A 12,857-nucleotide genomic window follows, 5' to 3' on the forward strand; every position below is an offset into this window, starting at 1 on the left:
CAACACCTCATCCATGCTTAGGCACTGCAGAGCTTTGCATGAGAATAAGGGGGACACCGATTGTGGAGCAAGACCAGGTGAGCCATCAAATGCCATGATAATATAGGATGCAGTAATGTTACTAAATGATATAACAATATTATACAACTGTTATAAGTTACGTATGTGATATTTATATTTGTGCTTTGTCTTTATTGTCTTTACTCAGGAGAACAATCTCAAATAGATGAAGACCTGGTTAGCATGGTGATTGAGGACTCCCAGCCATTTAGCATTGTGCAGGACAAAGGAGTTAAAAGATTTGTTAAATCATTAAATCCTAGCTATGTTCTCCCCACTAAAGGTTATAAAAGCAGTGAGAATTTAGTTTTTACAGAATAAAATGTGAACAGGCAGGACTGAGGCTCAAAGCCTCAGTGTGTAGCTGTCCATACCTCAACGTTACAAAAGCACAACTACTGTCCACACCCCAACCACACCTCACCTCACAGTATATGATCATTTCCATTTTAAGCATTTCCAAATGATCATTTTCCATACTGCCAGTATGAATATACACAGTATACTGCCATCACTACAATATACATGTTTTACACACTCCTTTTGTTGTTGACATTTACAGGCTGTGTAAGAGCCAAAGTCAATGTTTATGTTTTTCCTTTTCTCTCTACTTTTCTGCAGGACTATAACAGCTTTATGTCAGATATGATCTCTGAAGGTTATGCAGAAAAGGTACCAGAAGACAACTTAGAACGGACGGATGGCAGGAAATGGTATTTGCCGCACCATGGTGTTCTGCATCCGCAAAACAAAACCCTTAGAGTGGTGTTTGACTGTGGAGCCAAGTATCAAGGAGTGTCGCTAAATAGCAAGCTCTTACAAGGTCCAGACTTGACCAGCACGTTAATTGGAGTTCTGACAAGATTTCGTAAAGAACCTGTTGTCATTGCTGCAGACATTAAGGCCATGTTTCACCAGGTTAAAATACCAGAGGAGGATCGAGATATGTTAAGATTCCTTTGGTGGCCCAACGGAGATTACACTCAAGCCATGGTTGAATATAGGATGACAGTACATGTGTTTGGAGCAACTTCATCTCCCAGTTGTGCAAATTTTGCACTAAGGAAATGTGCTGAAGATCATAAACAACAGTTTAGCCTTCAAGCCGTGGATGCAACGTTGAACAACTTTTACGTCGACGATTGTCTCGTCTCAGCAGCCACAGAAGAGGATGCGATCGATCTCTATCATGAACTCTGTGCCATATGCTTGAAAGGAGGCTTTCCACTGAACAAATGGATAAGTAACAGTCGTAATGTGTTGGCTGTAATACCTGAAAGTAACAGAGCAAACAAAATAAAGGATCTAGACTTGATCAGTGATGAACTTCCGGTGGAAAGAGTTTTGGGCGTTCAATGGTGTGTGGAATCTGACGTTTTCAAGTTCAGAATCACTCTGAGAGATCGACCTTTGACAAGACGTGGCATCCTTTCTGTAGTCAGCTCTGTTTATGACCCTTTAGGAATGTTGGCACCAGTAATCTTAACTGCTAAAAAGATTCTGCAAAATCTGTGTCGAAAAAAGATTGGATGGGATGATGCATTACCTGATGCAGTTATACAGGAATGGACTATTTGGATGCAAGAGCTCTACAAGCTGGAGGAGTTCAAGGTTGATCGTTGTTTTAAAACCAACAGTTTTGGAACTGTAAAAACAGCTCAGTTGCATCATTTCGCAGATGCATCTGAGGACAGCTATGGAACATTGACTTATTTGTTACTAAAGAACGAACGAGACCAGGCACACTGTGCATTCATTATGGGAAAAGCACGTGTTGCTCCTTTAAAACCAGTTACAATCCCTCGAATGGAGTTAACTGCTGCCACCTTAGCAAGCAGAATGGATGTAATGTGGAAAAAGGAGCTGCAGATGGAACTGAAGGACTCAGTATTTTGGACTGACAGCACCTCTGTACTAAAATACATCAACAATAAAACAACAAGGTTCCGCACTTTTGTCGCCAACAGAGTTTCTGAGATTGTCAAAGTTTCAAATCCTCAACAATGGAGATATGTGGACACGGATAACAATCCAGCAGATTTGACTTCTCGAGGTTTAAAGGTACAATCCTTTTTGAAAAATAAACAAACTTGGCTCTCTGGACCTCCATTTCTTCTACTACCGCAAGAGGAGTGGCCTCAGAATCCTGATGAAGTCAAACAAATCTCATCAAGCGATGCAGAAATTAAAACAACAGTGAATGCTGTTCAGACATCACAAGAAATGGATCCGGTTTCTCACTTCATTCAGTACTTTTCATCCTGGACTCGGCTGAAGCTTGCAGTAGCATGGATTCTGAGAGTTAAAAAACTGCTTCTGCATTACAGTAGACGAAAGCTACAGATTAAACATGATCCTGAAGCTATTTTGAATGGCCGTCTTATTACAAAGGCTTCTACAGATCCAAATGACCTTGAAGCACTTACTTCAAACCACCTGTTGCTTCTTAAGACTGCACCATCTCTACCACCAGGATGTTTTCAAAAAGATGACATATATGCTCGTCGCAGATGGAAACAAGTACAATATATGTCAGATTTATTCTGGAAAAGTGGATTAAAGAATATCTTCCACAACTGCAACAAAGACAGAAATGGTGCAACCCAAAACGAAACTTCATGCCAGGAGACATTGTGATCATTGTTGATGATTCCGCACCACGGAATTCCTGGATAACTGGAAAAATAGAAGAGACAATCCAGGACAAAAGGGGATTTGTTCGTCATCTTCGGATCAAGACAAAGACTGGATTCCTAAACAGACCTATAAATAAAGTCTGTCTTTTGCAGGAAACAGAGAATATTTAACATATTGGACTGACTGGATAACTTTAAGTGACCTACTCCTTTTATTTATGGGTTATTAACTTCACAGATGGTGAACCACAAGTAGTAGTACTGATGCATGTTGCACTAAAGGGCGATTGACATGTTTTATGAACAAGAAAATGACATAAGACTTGATTATTTCGTAATTATTATTTAAAAGATAATAATTAGGGGCCGGTATTGTAAGAGCCAAAGTCAATGTTTATGTTTTTCCTTTTTGTTTTGGTGGCACAGGTGTATAGCTTTACCTGTGTCTCAGGTGATGGTATGTGGGTGTGGTCACAGTCTATTTACCTGATGTCGGTGTACGCAGCAGGTGTGTTGGGTGAGTGGTTTTTGGGCAAACTTTTCTGTTGACCGTCATTTTTTGGCACACCAGTTAATCCATGCGCTAGTTGTAAATTGATTGAAAGCGCAAATGTTTGTTTTTGTTTTGTTCTTAAAATAAATGCGCAAAGTACAAGTACGACTCATTATGGATTATTGGAGGCGCGTCACAGGGACACAACCAACTCAGCCGGCCGCGGCTTTATCTACGGATGAAAGTCGCAACAGGCTGTGTGCAAAAGGCCACATTCTTCAAATTCATGCCAACTAATATTTTTACATCCAGTAGGTGTCCTACTAGAGCAAATGAAGCTTCAAGAAGCTTTGCGCTGGGATGAACCAATTGGATGAAAAGCTTCAGTGCTTCATGAAGCTTCATCTGCCCATCACTATTTTGAAGCACTCAGCTGTTTGTGAGCTTTTGATTGGCCAACATTTCTTCACGGTTAAGGTTATATCACCACCTGTTGCTTTGGCATGGTATTGACATTGCTTCAGATCGGTTATTTTGCATTTTCATGTGGATTAATTTTTTTTTAAAGAGATGAAAAAAATTCCTATTTTGAAAAGTACTTGTGTACATTAGGCTGCAGCCTTCATGATTACTTGCTGATTTCAAGGTTAGGGTTAGATTCTACTACTACTAACCCTGCTCTTGCAAAAATGACAAAAAGCATTTAAATATCACTTTTATTTCAATATCATGTGTCCTTCTACTATTGTTGCTCATGCTAGAGCTGCTACTACTGCTACACCTACTGTAATGTAAGTTCAGGTACAACTTCTCCTTCTAAAACTACAACTACTACTGTTCTGGTTGATCTTTTACTGCCAATATAATCAAACCCGCTACTACTGCCACTACAGCCCCTACGAGCCATCAGTTGATGGTGCACTTCAAGTAGACACTGATATCATCCACCTGTAACTCCCTGATCAGCCATCCTTTGGGGGTAAAGTCCTTATTTGTGACTTTATCAGCTCTACTATCACCTATCTCTAGTGTGGTTGCTCAGTGAAGTGAGATTTTCTGCTTATAGCTATTTGAAGCCAACAAGAAAACCATCCTCACGTCCTTCCAGTAGCTTCCTGTTCATTTCTGTATGACCTTCAAAAGCCTTTAAAATATCCAAGTCTATCCAAAGTCTGATCCCTGCACACATAACTTCTCACCTCTTAAAGCACCACCAGAAAAAGCTGGTATGATTATTTGGCATTATTAAATTCTGTCTACTAGAGTAATTTACCTTTTGCCAGTTTCCCTGGTTTTGCTCCTAGGGACGGCTTTTAAGACGTATCATACGTACTTTTTTTATTCTCTGGATTAAATTTTTTTCAAAATGTCAAGTAAATGAATACACCTGGTAACACAACATACATCACTGTGGTCTCTACTTCTACTGCTTCTACTACACCAATGTGAGTACACCAAAGATGTCCATGTAAATCTGATGTCCACACTAGCCTGACATTTAAAGACCCATGAAGAGGAGGCAACAGGGAAATGACTGGATGCTGTTTCAGTCTGAATTAGCAGAAAATGAAACTCGTGATGCAGACACCCACGTCTGCGACCTGTTTGGGTCTTATTAGTCACAACATATTGCTCTTATCACGTAACAATTTATTTACCAGATGGAAATAAAAACGCAAGCCTTGACTAGCAAATTGTTGAGGAGGTGTTTGAATTCCACAACAAGGAGAATGAAACTGAAAATTGTGGGTTTAGCTGAAGCTTTGCAATTGATGCAAGTGCTATTACTACTGCAGATATATTAGAACAGTGTTTCCCAACCATTATGTGCCGCGAGAAAGGATCAGGTGTGCTGTAGAAGATTATTTAGTTCCACCTGATTGGTACTCTTAAGCGATCGGCATGAGTCGCGGGCAGAACAATTGCATTCTCTTCCACTAGAGGGCAGTACAACTACCTGCTCTAATTAAATAGGTTGCAAACTGCCAGTAAAACAGAAGAAGATGAAGAAGAAACGCTATAATAGTCATGCTGTGAGAGGACACAGCGCGTGATAGCAATAGAAAAAAATGTTTTAAAAGAAAAAGTAGTAAATCTAGCCCTAGCATCAGTAGTGTTCAGAAAAAAGCAAAAAAGGTATACTGGGGACAAACTGAGCCAATTCCGGTCTACCAGGTGAACAAAATGCTTTTTGTGTCATTTTTGTTTGGTGGTGTGCCATGTAATTTTTCTAACGTGCAATATGTGCTGTGGCTCCAAAAGATTGGGAAACACTGTATTAGAGTACTACTATTACTATACTATACTACTGGTATCCGTTTCTCCAGGGCTACAGCTAAATCTGTCATTGTTGCATCTTTGGCTATTTTCACTTTGGCTTCTACATCAGGTCTGCTTCTTCATGCAAAGAGAATAAATGACAAAGCAGCAAAGGACGGGGGAAGAGAAATGTCTGTACTCAATCCGGGTAATTAGCTTTTTAGCTTTTGGTTTTGGTCCCATTGACCACCTGTTAATCCTAACGGCATCCGAAGGTCATTGACACCACTGTGTAAGTTCTGGCACAAACACACAGAGACTGAAGGATGAGCAGGTTAGCAACAAATTAGAATAATGGAGGTTTGTCAAAGTATGTTTAGGTGACATTACGGTGCCTCGAATAGATTCATAAGCGTGTAAGAGAAATGTTAATGTTAGATAGAAGTACTCTATAGAAGTATTGAACACGTAGCATTATATAAGTACCACACCATTTACACTATCTTGATACTAGAATTTCATATCGAATACCATTTTTAATACCACGGGAGTGGAGGGGTAAGGTTGGGGTAGGGTATGACAACAATTTTAGGTAGTGCCAAACAAACAAAACAACGATAAGTATGTGAGGTAGTTCTGTGAGCAAACAGGGTTGATGAAGTTGGCGGCTGCCATTTTTGCCTGGTTGCTGGTAGAATTTTCTTAGCTTCAGAGTTGGAGTTTGACACAAATAATTGTGTTATACTTTTAAATTAGTCTATTATAATGTTACAGAAAGTTTTATTATTAGGCATGACCACTAGCTGCTACCTTAATGATAACTAAACAGAAACTATCTGATAAAGGGGGGGGGGCAATTCATTTACCCGAGGGGCCACATGAGAAACTGGGGTTGTTGTGGAGGGCCACAACAATAAGCTGAACTCAGTTCTGCTTAGTATTAATTTTATCTCTTTATGAGATTATTGGTGTTGCAATCCAAAACAATCCCAGCTTCTCATGTGCCCCTTGAGTAAATACCCACCCCTTTGATAAATCTACTTCCAACTGGGGTTGCAGCTGTGGATGGATCGAGATTTTTGATTGGCCAAAGATATTATACAAGATGCACATTATGACACAACACCACAACCCCAAATATACAGCCAAAGTCATTAAGAACTATTGTCAGCATAAAGAAGAACAAGAAGTACTGGAAGTGACGTTATGGCCCCCACAGAGCCCTGATCTCAGCATCATGGAGTGTGTCTGGGATTACATGAAGAGACAGAAGGATATGAGGAAGCTTATGTCCACAGAAGATCTGTGGTTAGTTCTCCAAGATGTTTGGAGCAACCAGGCGAGAGCCTTTAAAAACTGTGTTCAAGTGTTCCTGGAAGAATTTATGCTGCCTTAAAGGCAAAGGGTGGTCACACCAAATATTGATTTGATTTAGATTTCTCTTTTTGTTCATTCACTGCATTTTGGTGATTGATGAAAATAAATTATTAACACTTCCACTTTTGAAAGCATTCTTTGTTTACAGCATTTTTCTCACCTGCCTAAAACTTTTGGACAGTACTGTGTGCACGCCCACAAGCTTTACAATACTCCAGCATTGTTGAAACCTGACTTCCTGAAATTCTCCAAACTGTTGAGGGTTGTGAACATCAACTGCTTGAGTTGCTAATGAGGGGGAAGGGCTTTCTGACTGCATCACTGCTGTGTGAAGCTGTTTATTGACTAGAGGAGGCAAAGACGGAACTGTTGATGCTGTTGAGTATTAATTCAAATGCTAATTGAATAATAAAATGAATCTTTTGACAAACCTGCAGGGTACACGTATAGTTGATTCTAATATTCAAATATATATCCATCCATGGAAGTCTTTGGAGAGTTGCTCCCTCCACTGCTGCTTGCTTATGGAGCCTTAAGCTAGATAAAAATGGAATTTGCATTCAAGGACAGACACAAAGGTGGAGCAGTGGGAGGCAGATACAGAAGGTGAAAGGAGAAGGAGAAGGTAAACAGGTGAAACGTTTCCACTAATGTGGTGCTGACACGCTCAAGAACTGAAGAGTGCCGGTGCCAGAAGCCTAGTACCAAAAAAGGGTTTAATGAAAGTCAGAGCCAGGGGAATTTTGGCAAGAAATTGACCAGGTTCTGTCCATGTTTGATTTTTTTCTGAACGTTACCATTTCTGCTAGTGAGAAGGAGTTCCAAGAGCGAATTTGTTTTGTTGAACTTGCATGATGCACAGGCTGATTTATGGTGGTTATAAATGTGATTATTATTAGACAGAGGATTGATTGAATGATCAGTACATCTTGCATCTGGAAAATTCCTGCCAAGACTGATTATTGTCATCGTCATCATCATGGCGCTACATGAGGGAACGAGACCGAGTGCAGTGGATGGGGGGAGACCGATTAAAGAAGAGTTGACAAAAGACAGAAGATCCTAGGAAACAAATCGGGGGACAAAAATGAGACCAAACACCAAAGAAGAAGAAGACATCGTGGAAGCTGCAGCTCTGATGTGTTAGCTGATACTCCTCTGCCGATCTCCAAATCTCCGCAATGTCAGGATGTTTTGACTATAACTCTCACCACAAACACACACATACATGCAGACAGATCCGCCCCTGCACAGACTCCACCTGAGATGTGGGTCACGTGTAGGGCGAGCGGGTGTATATAGGTGTGCGCCTCCCTTGCTACGCAAAAAGCATGCATCAAATTAAGTGTGTGTTTGTGGTTTGCACTGCATGACGGGTTCAAAGGAAAACCTCCAGGTATACATTACCGCTGAACCCCCTCACCTGGCTGAATGGAGATTGATATCTGTGAGGATTAATACACAGAGAGAGAGAGAGAGAGCAATAAAAATGACTTATGACGCTCTCTCCTTCAAACTTAATGAGAAACTCTCCGCACATACACCAGTCTGTTTGTTTTAAACCTGAAAACAATGTCAGCTTAAGTTACAGGAACATAGCTGCTTTGTCTTTGATTTTAGGGGGTTTTTATCCCGCAAGTTTGGAAATTTAGACAAAGACATGCCACAAAATATCATTTCTTTCAATCTCTTGTGCTAGCAGTGACATCAGGACAGACTGTCTCCACTAGGGGGACTCAATGAGCGCTTTAATGGAGAAAGGGGAACTTTGATTCCCTAAAGAGTCTTCTTTCACACTAAATTAAAGGAATGCTCCAAAACACACAGCTAATTTACTATTATCTATTGAGACATTAATGACCATTTGTGAAAGTTCAGTGACTTTTTTGTGTATCATTACACTTAAATGTCAAAAAACCGTTAATATAGCAAGTAACTATCTTAATTAAAGTTATACGTTTTTTAGTTCATTTTCTCTTTTTTCCACCCTTTTAACAGTTTACTTCAAGGTCCTTGATAAACTTTCATGGCCTTGGTGAAATATTGCAGTAAACTTAATCTCTGTCATACCGAGACAACTTCCAAGCAAAGCAGGGAAGAGGTCAAACCATAGTTTTGACATATTACAGCTGAAGGAGAGGAAAGAGCTTCTATCTGTTGATTTATTCTTCATCTCTAATCACTTTATAAACTCTGAGCAGACAACTCTCAACTCTCAAATGCTGATTTTTTAGTCTTAGACCTGATCCTGTGCTGTTTTTGTTATTTCACAGGATGCTCATACTCTGTTCAGTGCTCCAGTTGCCATCAAAACACTGAATCTAATCCATAAAATCTTCAAACACACAAATGTCTCCTGCATAATTTGAAAAACATGAAAAACCCCACTCATACCACGAATAGCTGTGTTAGAGGACTTACAGAACGGCAAACAGACCTGATTGGCAGACCTGATTGGACACGCCTGGTGTGTGGTGGGCGTGCAGCCACGACTCATTAATAATTAATGACGAGGGAATATTCATGAAATATTATATGAGGAGCCTGAGTGAGAGACACTTGCACTGATTTGGTGATGCATCGGCATCCCGACATGTTAGAGATCTACAGCTGAGGATGAGGAGGCACTAGTTTAAACAGATGTGGAGGGCGAAGAGAGGAAAAGTGCGAGCGCGCTCATACACTTCCCCACCTGTGTTGCTGTTTCTGAATCATCTCTCAAATGCAAAGACTAATCAGCTGCACTAAATATGGGTTTCATTTCTCTACACTTCAGTGTGAGTCTGAAAGCAGCTGCTGTCAACTTAAAGCACACCTGCACACACCTGGAGAGAAAAACGCACAGTTCCCTCTTTCAGGACACCAAAACAAAATTACGCACAAAAGACTGAACAGCAGCCCCGCTGTTCGAGGTTCAATCCGAACACAAGCGGGCTCTTAAGGGAAGCATCGGCGCGCCGCTTTCCCTCCACACGCCGAGTTTAGAATCCGTCCGAGTTCTTGACGCGAGAATAGGAACAAAATACAGACACAGGGCGGAAAAAAAATAACCGCAGGTACGCGAAACGCGAAGATGCGCACGAAGGGGGCAGGACAGAAACTTCGTACGATCTCCCACCAAGAAAATCTGCAGGAAAATCTGTGATCCTAGCAGTCAAAAAGCCATGAAAGCTGAGCGCAGAGGTGTATCATTGGTGTAATTACATGGCTTTTATTTGCAAGTAAAACGGAAACGGCAACCGGGATCATTATTATTAGAGCAGAAGCACTTGTTATAAAGCAGACTCTCTATTTTAGAAACTTTACTCGCTCGCTGAGGGAGCCGGTGGGTCTCTGCAGGTTCTCCTGCAGCGGGGGAAAAATCAGTGCAAGGAACTGGAAGCGTACTTACCGCAGAGTCGGATCGCTGCACCCCGGCGAACAGGACTAGTAGCAGAGTCGCACCGAGCTGTCGCAGGCACTTTGAGTCTTTACTCATCTTTTGGGGAGAATAAAACAAAGATCCGCCTGCGTTAGCACTGTACTTTGGGGCTCTTTATACGCGTGTCATAGCCCTGCTCCCCCCACGCACACTGTGGAAAAGAAATAAAGAAACTCGTTCTTCTTCTCGGCGTGTCGGCGGTTGTTGCGCTTGCAGAGACTCCCAGTGGTCCTGGCTCTGGCACCGTGCGTCTCTGCAGTTCCCTCTCTCTCACTTTTTCTGAACTCGTAAACCTGCCCACCGGATCTACTTTCCACAAGCGGTGCGCAGTGATATCAGGGATGTGCACCTTCCCCAAGACAGATAATTAATTAAAAATAAATTTGGGGTGATTTGCGAAACAAGATCTGGTCGTAAGTGTGAGCCACGAAGGTCCAAATGCCCAAAAGTGTATCGCGTGTTAAAGTATGCTGTAAATAATCATTATGTTTGAACCTCGCGGATGGATATTCTTTCTCCTGACTCCAGACCACCGCTCGAGGCTGTGAGTTTGACTTTAAACCTTTTCTTTTCTTTTCCTTAGGCCCCGGCACGTTACATTCCTGCCACTTTATTACAGGTCACTTTCTCCCAACGAAGGAAAGCTGCTAGTAGAATAGTACAGAATAAAACCTCCGTCCTATAAAAACGTACCTGTTGTCTCGTTTCACACGCGCCTTCCTCTGAATGTGGTGTGAAGCATAAAGACTGTTGCATGAACTTATATGAACACATGCTGCTGAAGTTACTGTGTGATCAAACTGTATGTGCCCACACTGGGACTGATAAGCACACATAATCACAGTAAGCAATCATCTCAGCATCCAACCTTTGCAATATTACACTATCTATGTTACAATCACTGGAGTGAAAGAAACCAGAATCAAGACCTGCAGTGGAATAATTTAAAGGTGCACTTTTTGGGAGGATTTTATTGTGAATTTTTAAAGCATCACAGTTGAAGTGATTCTTGCATTTTTGTATGATTTAAAAGTCATCTAATCACAAGTTGGACTTAACATTTTCTCATCTTAAAACATGAAATACGTTGTGTAACTTTCTAAAAACTTTGAAAGCTCTACTGGGTTTATGGTTAGGATTGAAATTGGGACAGTAGAAAATAAACATATGAATAAAAACTATATAGCAAGTCCAAAACTGAAGAGGACCTAGTTAGGATCCTGTGGTGCTAAACAAGCTGCAGAAAAGTCTATGCCAGAAACACAAGACACAAAAATTTAAGATAATGCACTGTAATAAAGGATTTTATAGCCCCTCTAGGGAGAACACGGTGTTGCAAAGCTTAAAGAGTACTCTGCTTAATTCAAGAAGTTTTATGCATTAGCAGAGATCAGGGCAAAGTACACGTGATCCCTAACACTGATCTGCGGTTAAAGTTTTTAAATGTATCATAAGGAGGGTGTTTGGGTGAATGGTATGAAAACACAGTTATGAATTTTAAGATCCATCATGTTGATTCTTTGGGGACTAATTTTGCATAAAGTGTCCTAAGGTCATTTTAAACTTCAGTAACCACCTGAGCGCTAACAACGGTGGGGTTTTGTTTTTATGTGGAATAAAAGTCTTTGTAGTCTCTGAAAGAACTTCTTTCAGAGACAATGTTGTTGCTTTTTCACTGATTAAAACCTGGACTGCAGACTTGCTTTACACCGCTGTGCCTCCTTTGCTGGTCCGAACCGTACTTGGTATGTGGGGGTACCTCGGTGGCAGTCAGAGGCATGGAGGCATGTGCTGGCCCCTCCTCTTCGCTGAGGCTGCTGAGTTGAAGCGCACCAGTACGAAGTGCGCAGCAGCGACTGCACCGCTGAAACTTGGGTGAGTTGGACAAGCTCTGATTTTTATGAAAGAAATCGCCAACAAAACGTGTGATTTCAACGCTGGCTGGCTGTTAATGCTTGGAGCTTTATGTGTTAAAATCGGGGTCAGTAGGACTGCTTCTCTCTCTCTGTCTCCGGTAGATGACAGGGGTTTTTGGAGCCGTCGATGAGCGCGTTTGAAGCGGTGCCTTTTTGGTGAAGATAAGGGGATCGAGCTCTACCTGTGGTCCCCGCCTTCCGCCAGTCGGATCAATATGAAAGTCCTGTAAGGGTTTATTTTTTGATTTCTTTTTAAAACGGCTCTGTAAACGTATTTCTGCAAAGTTAATTTTCGGCTTTGCAGGCTGCCTCTGCCGCTGCTGTACCTGTCGACTAATAAGTTCGGAGGGAAATAACTAAAATACTTATTTTTGTTTTGCAGGATTTGTGTGATCGCGCTGACCTTCGCGGCGAGGTCTGCACTCGGAGTAAGTCCCTTTCGTTTACTGTGACACTTCCTTAGGTGGAGAGGATCCCCGCTTGGTTTATTTAGCGCAGATGAAACTCTTAAACACCCGATTTAGATGGAGCTGTGTTTCGTGAAAGAGCAGCTGAGCTGTGACCAAAATGGGGAGCTTGGTGTCTCGTTAAAAACAAGTGTGATAGCTGCTTGACTTACAGTGTTACAAAGTTACTGTCATACATCGCCGACACGCAGGTCATCCATGCTGTGCATGGCCTCTGCCTGAGGCATA

The 12,857-nt window shown here is 41.4% G+C and overlaps 2 protein-coding genes across 6 annotated transcripts in view; one reads left to right on the forward strand and one right to left on the reverse strand.

The window, feature by feature from the left end:
- col4a5 (collagen, type IV, alpha 5 (Alport syndrome)) overlaps window positions 1–10,527 on the reverse strand; it is a 68,234-nt gene extending 57,707 nt beyond the window's left edge. For both annotated transcript variants that reach the window (XM_080298516.1, XM_026162558.2), the window contains exon 1: window positions 10,217–10,527. In XM_080298516.1, the coding sequence (XP_080154642.1) occupies window positions 10,217–10,303 (87 nt within the window). In that variant the 5' untranslated portion in view covers window positions 10,304–10,527. The remainder of the gene's footprint in view (window positions 1–10,216) is intronic.
- Window positions 10,528–11,994: 1,467 nt separating this feature from the next.
- Window positions 11,995–12,857, forward strand: part of col4a6 (collagen, type IV, alpha 6) — a 143,315-nt gene continuing 142,452 nt past the window's right edge. For all 4 annotated transcript variants that reach the window (XM_080298513.1, XM_026162553.2, XM_080298515.1 and 1 more), the window contains exons 1-3: window positions 11,995–12,121; window positions 12,265–12,388; window positions 12,545–12,590. In XM_080298513.1, coding sequence (XP_080154639.1) covers window positions 12,378–12,388; window positions 12,545–12,590 — 57 coding nt within the window. In that variant the 5' untranslated portion in view covers window positions 11,995–12,121; window positions 12,265–12,377. The remainder of the gene's footprint in view (window positions 12,122–12,264; window positions 12,389–12,544; window positions 12,591–12,857) is intronic.

This window comes from Astatotilapia calliptera, chromosome 3, assembly GCF_964374335.1.
Source record: "Astatotilapia calliptera chromosome 3, fAstCal68.1, whole genome shotgun sequence".
Classification (NCBI taxonomy): domain Eukaryota; kingdom Metazoa; phylum Chordata; class Actinopteri; order Cichliformes; family Cichlidae; genus Astatotilapia; species Astatotilapia calliptera.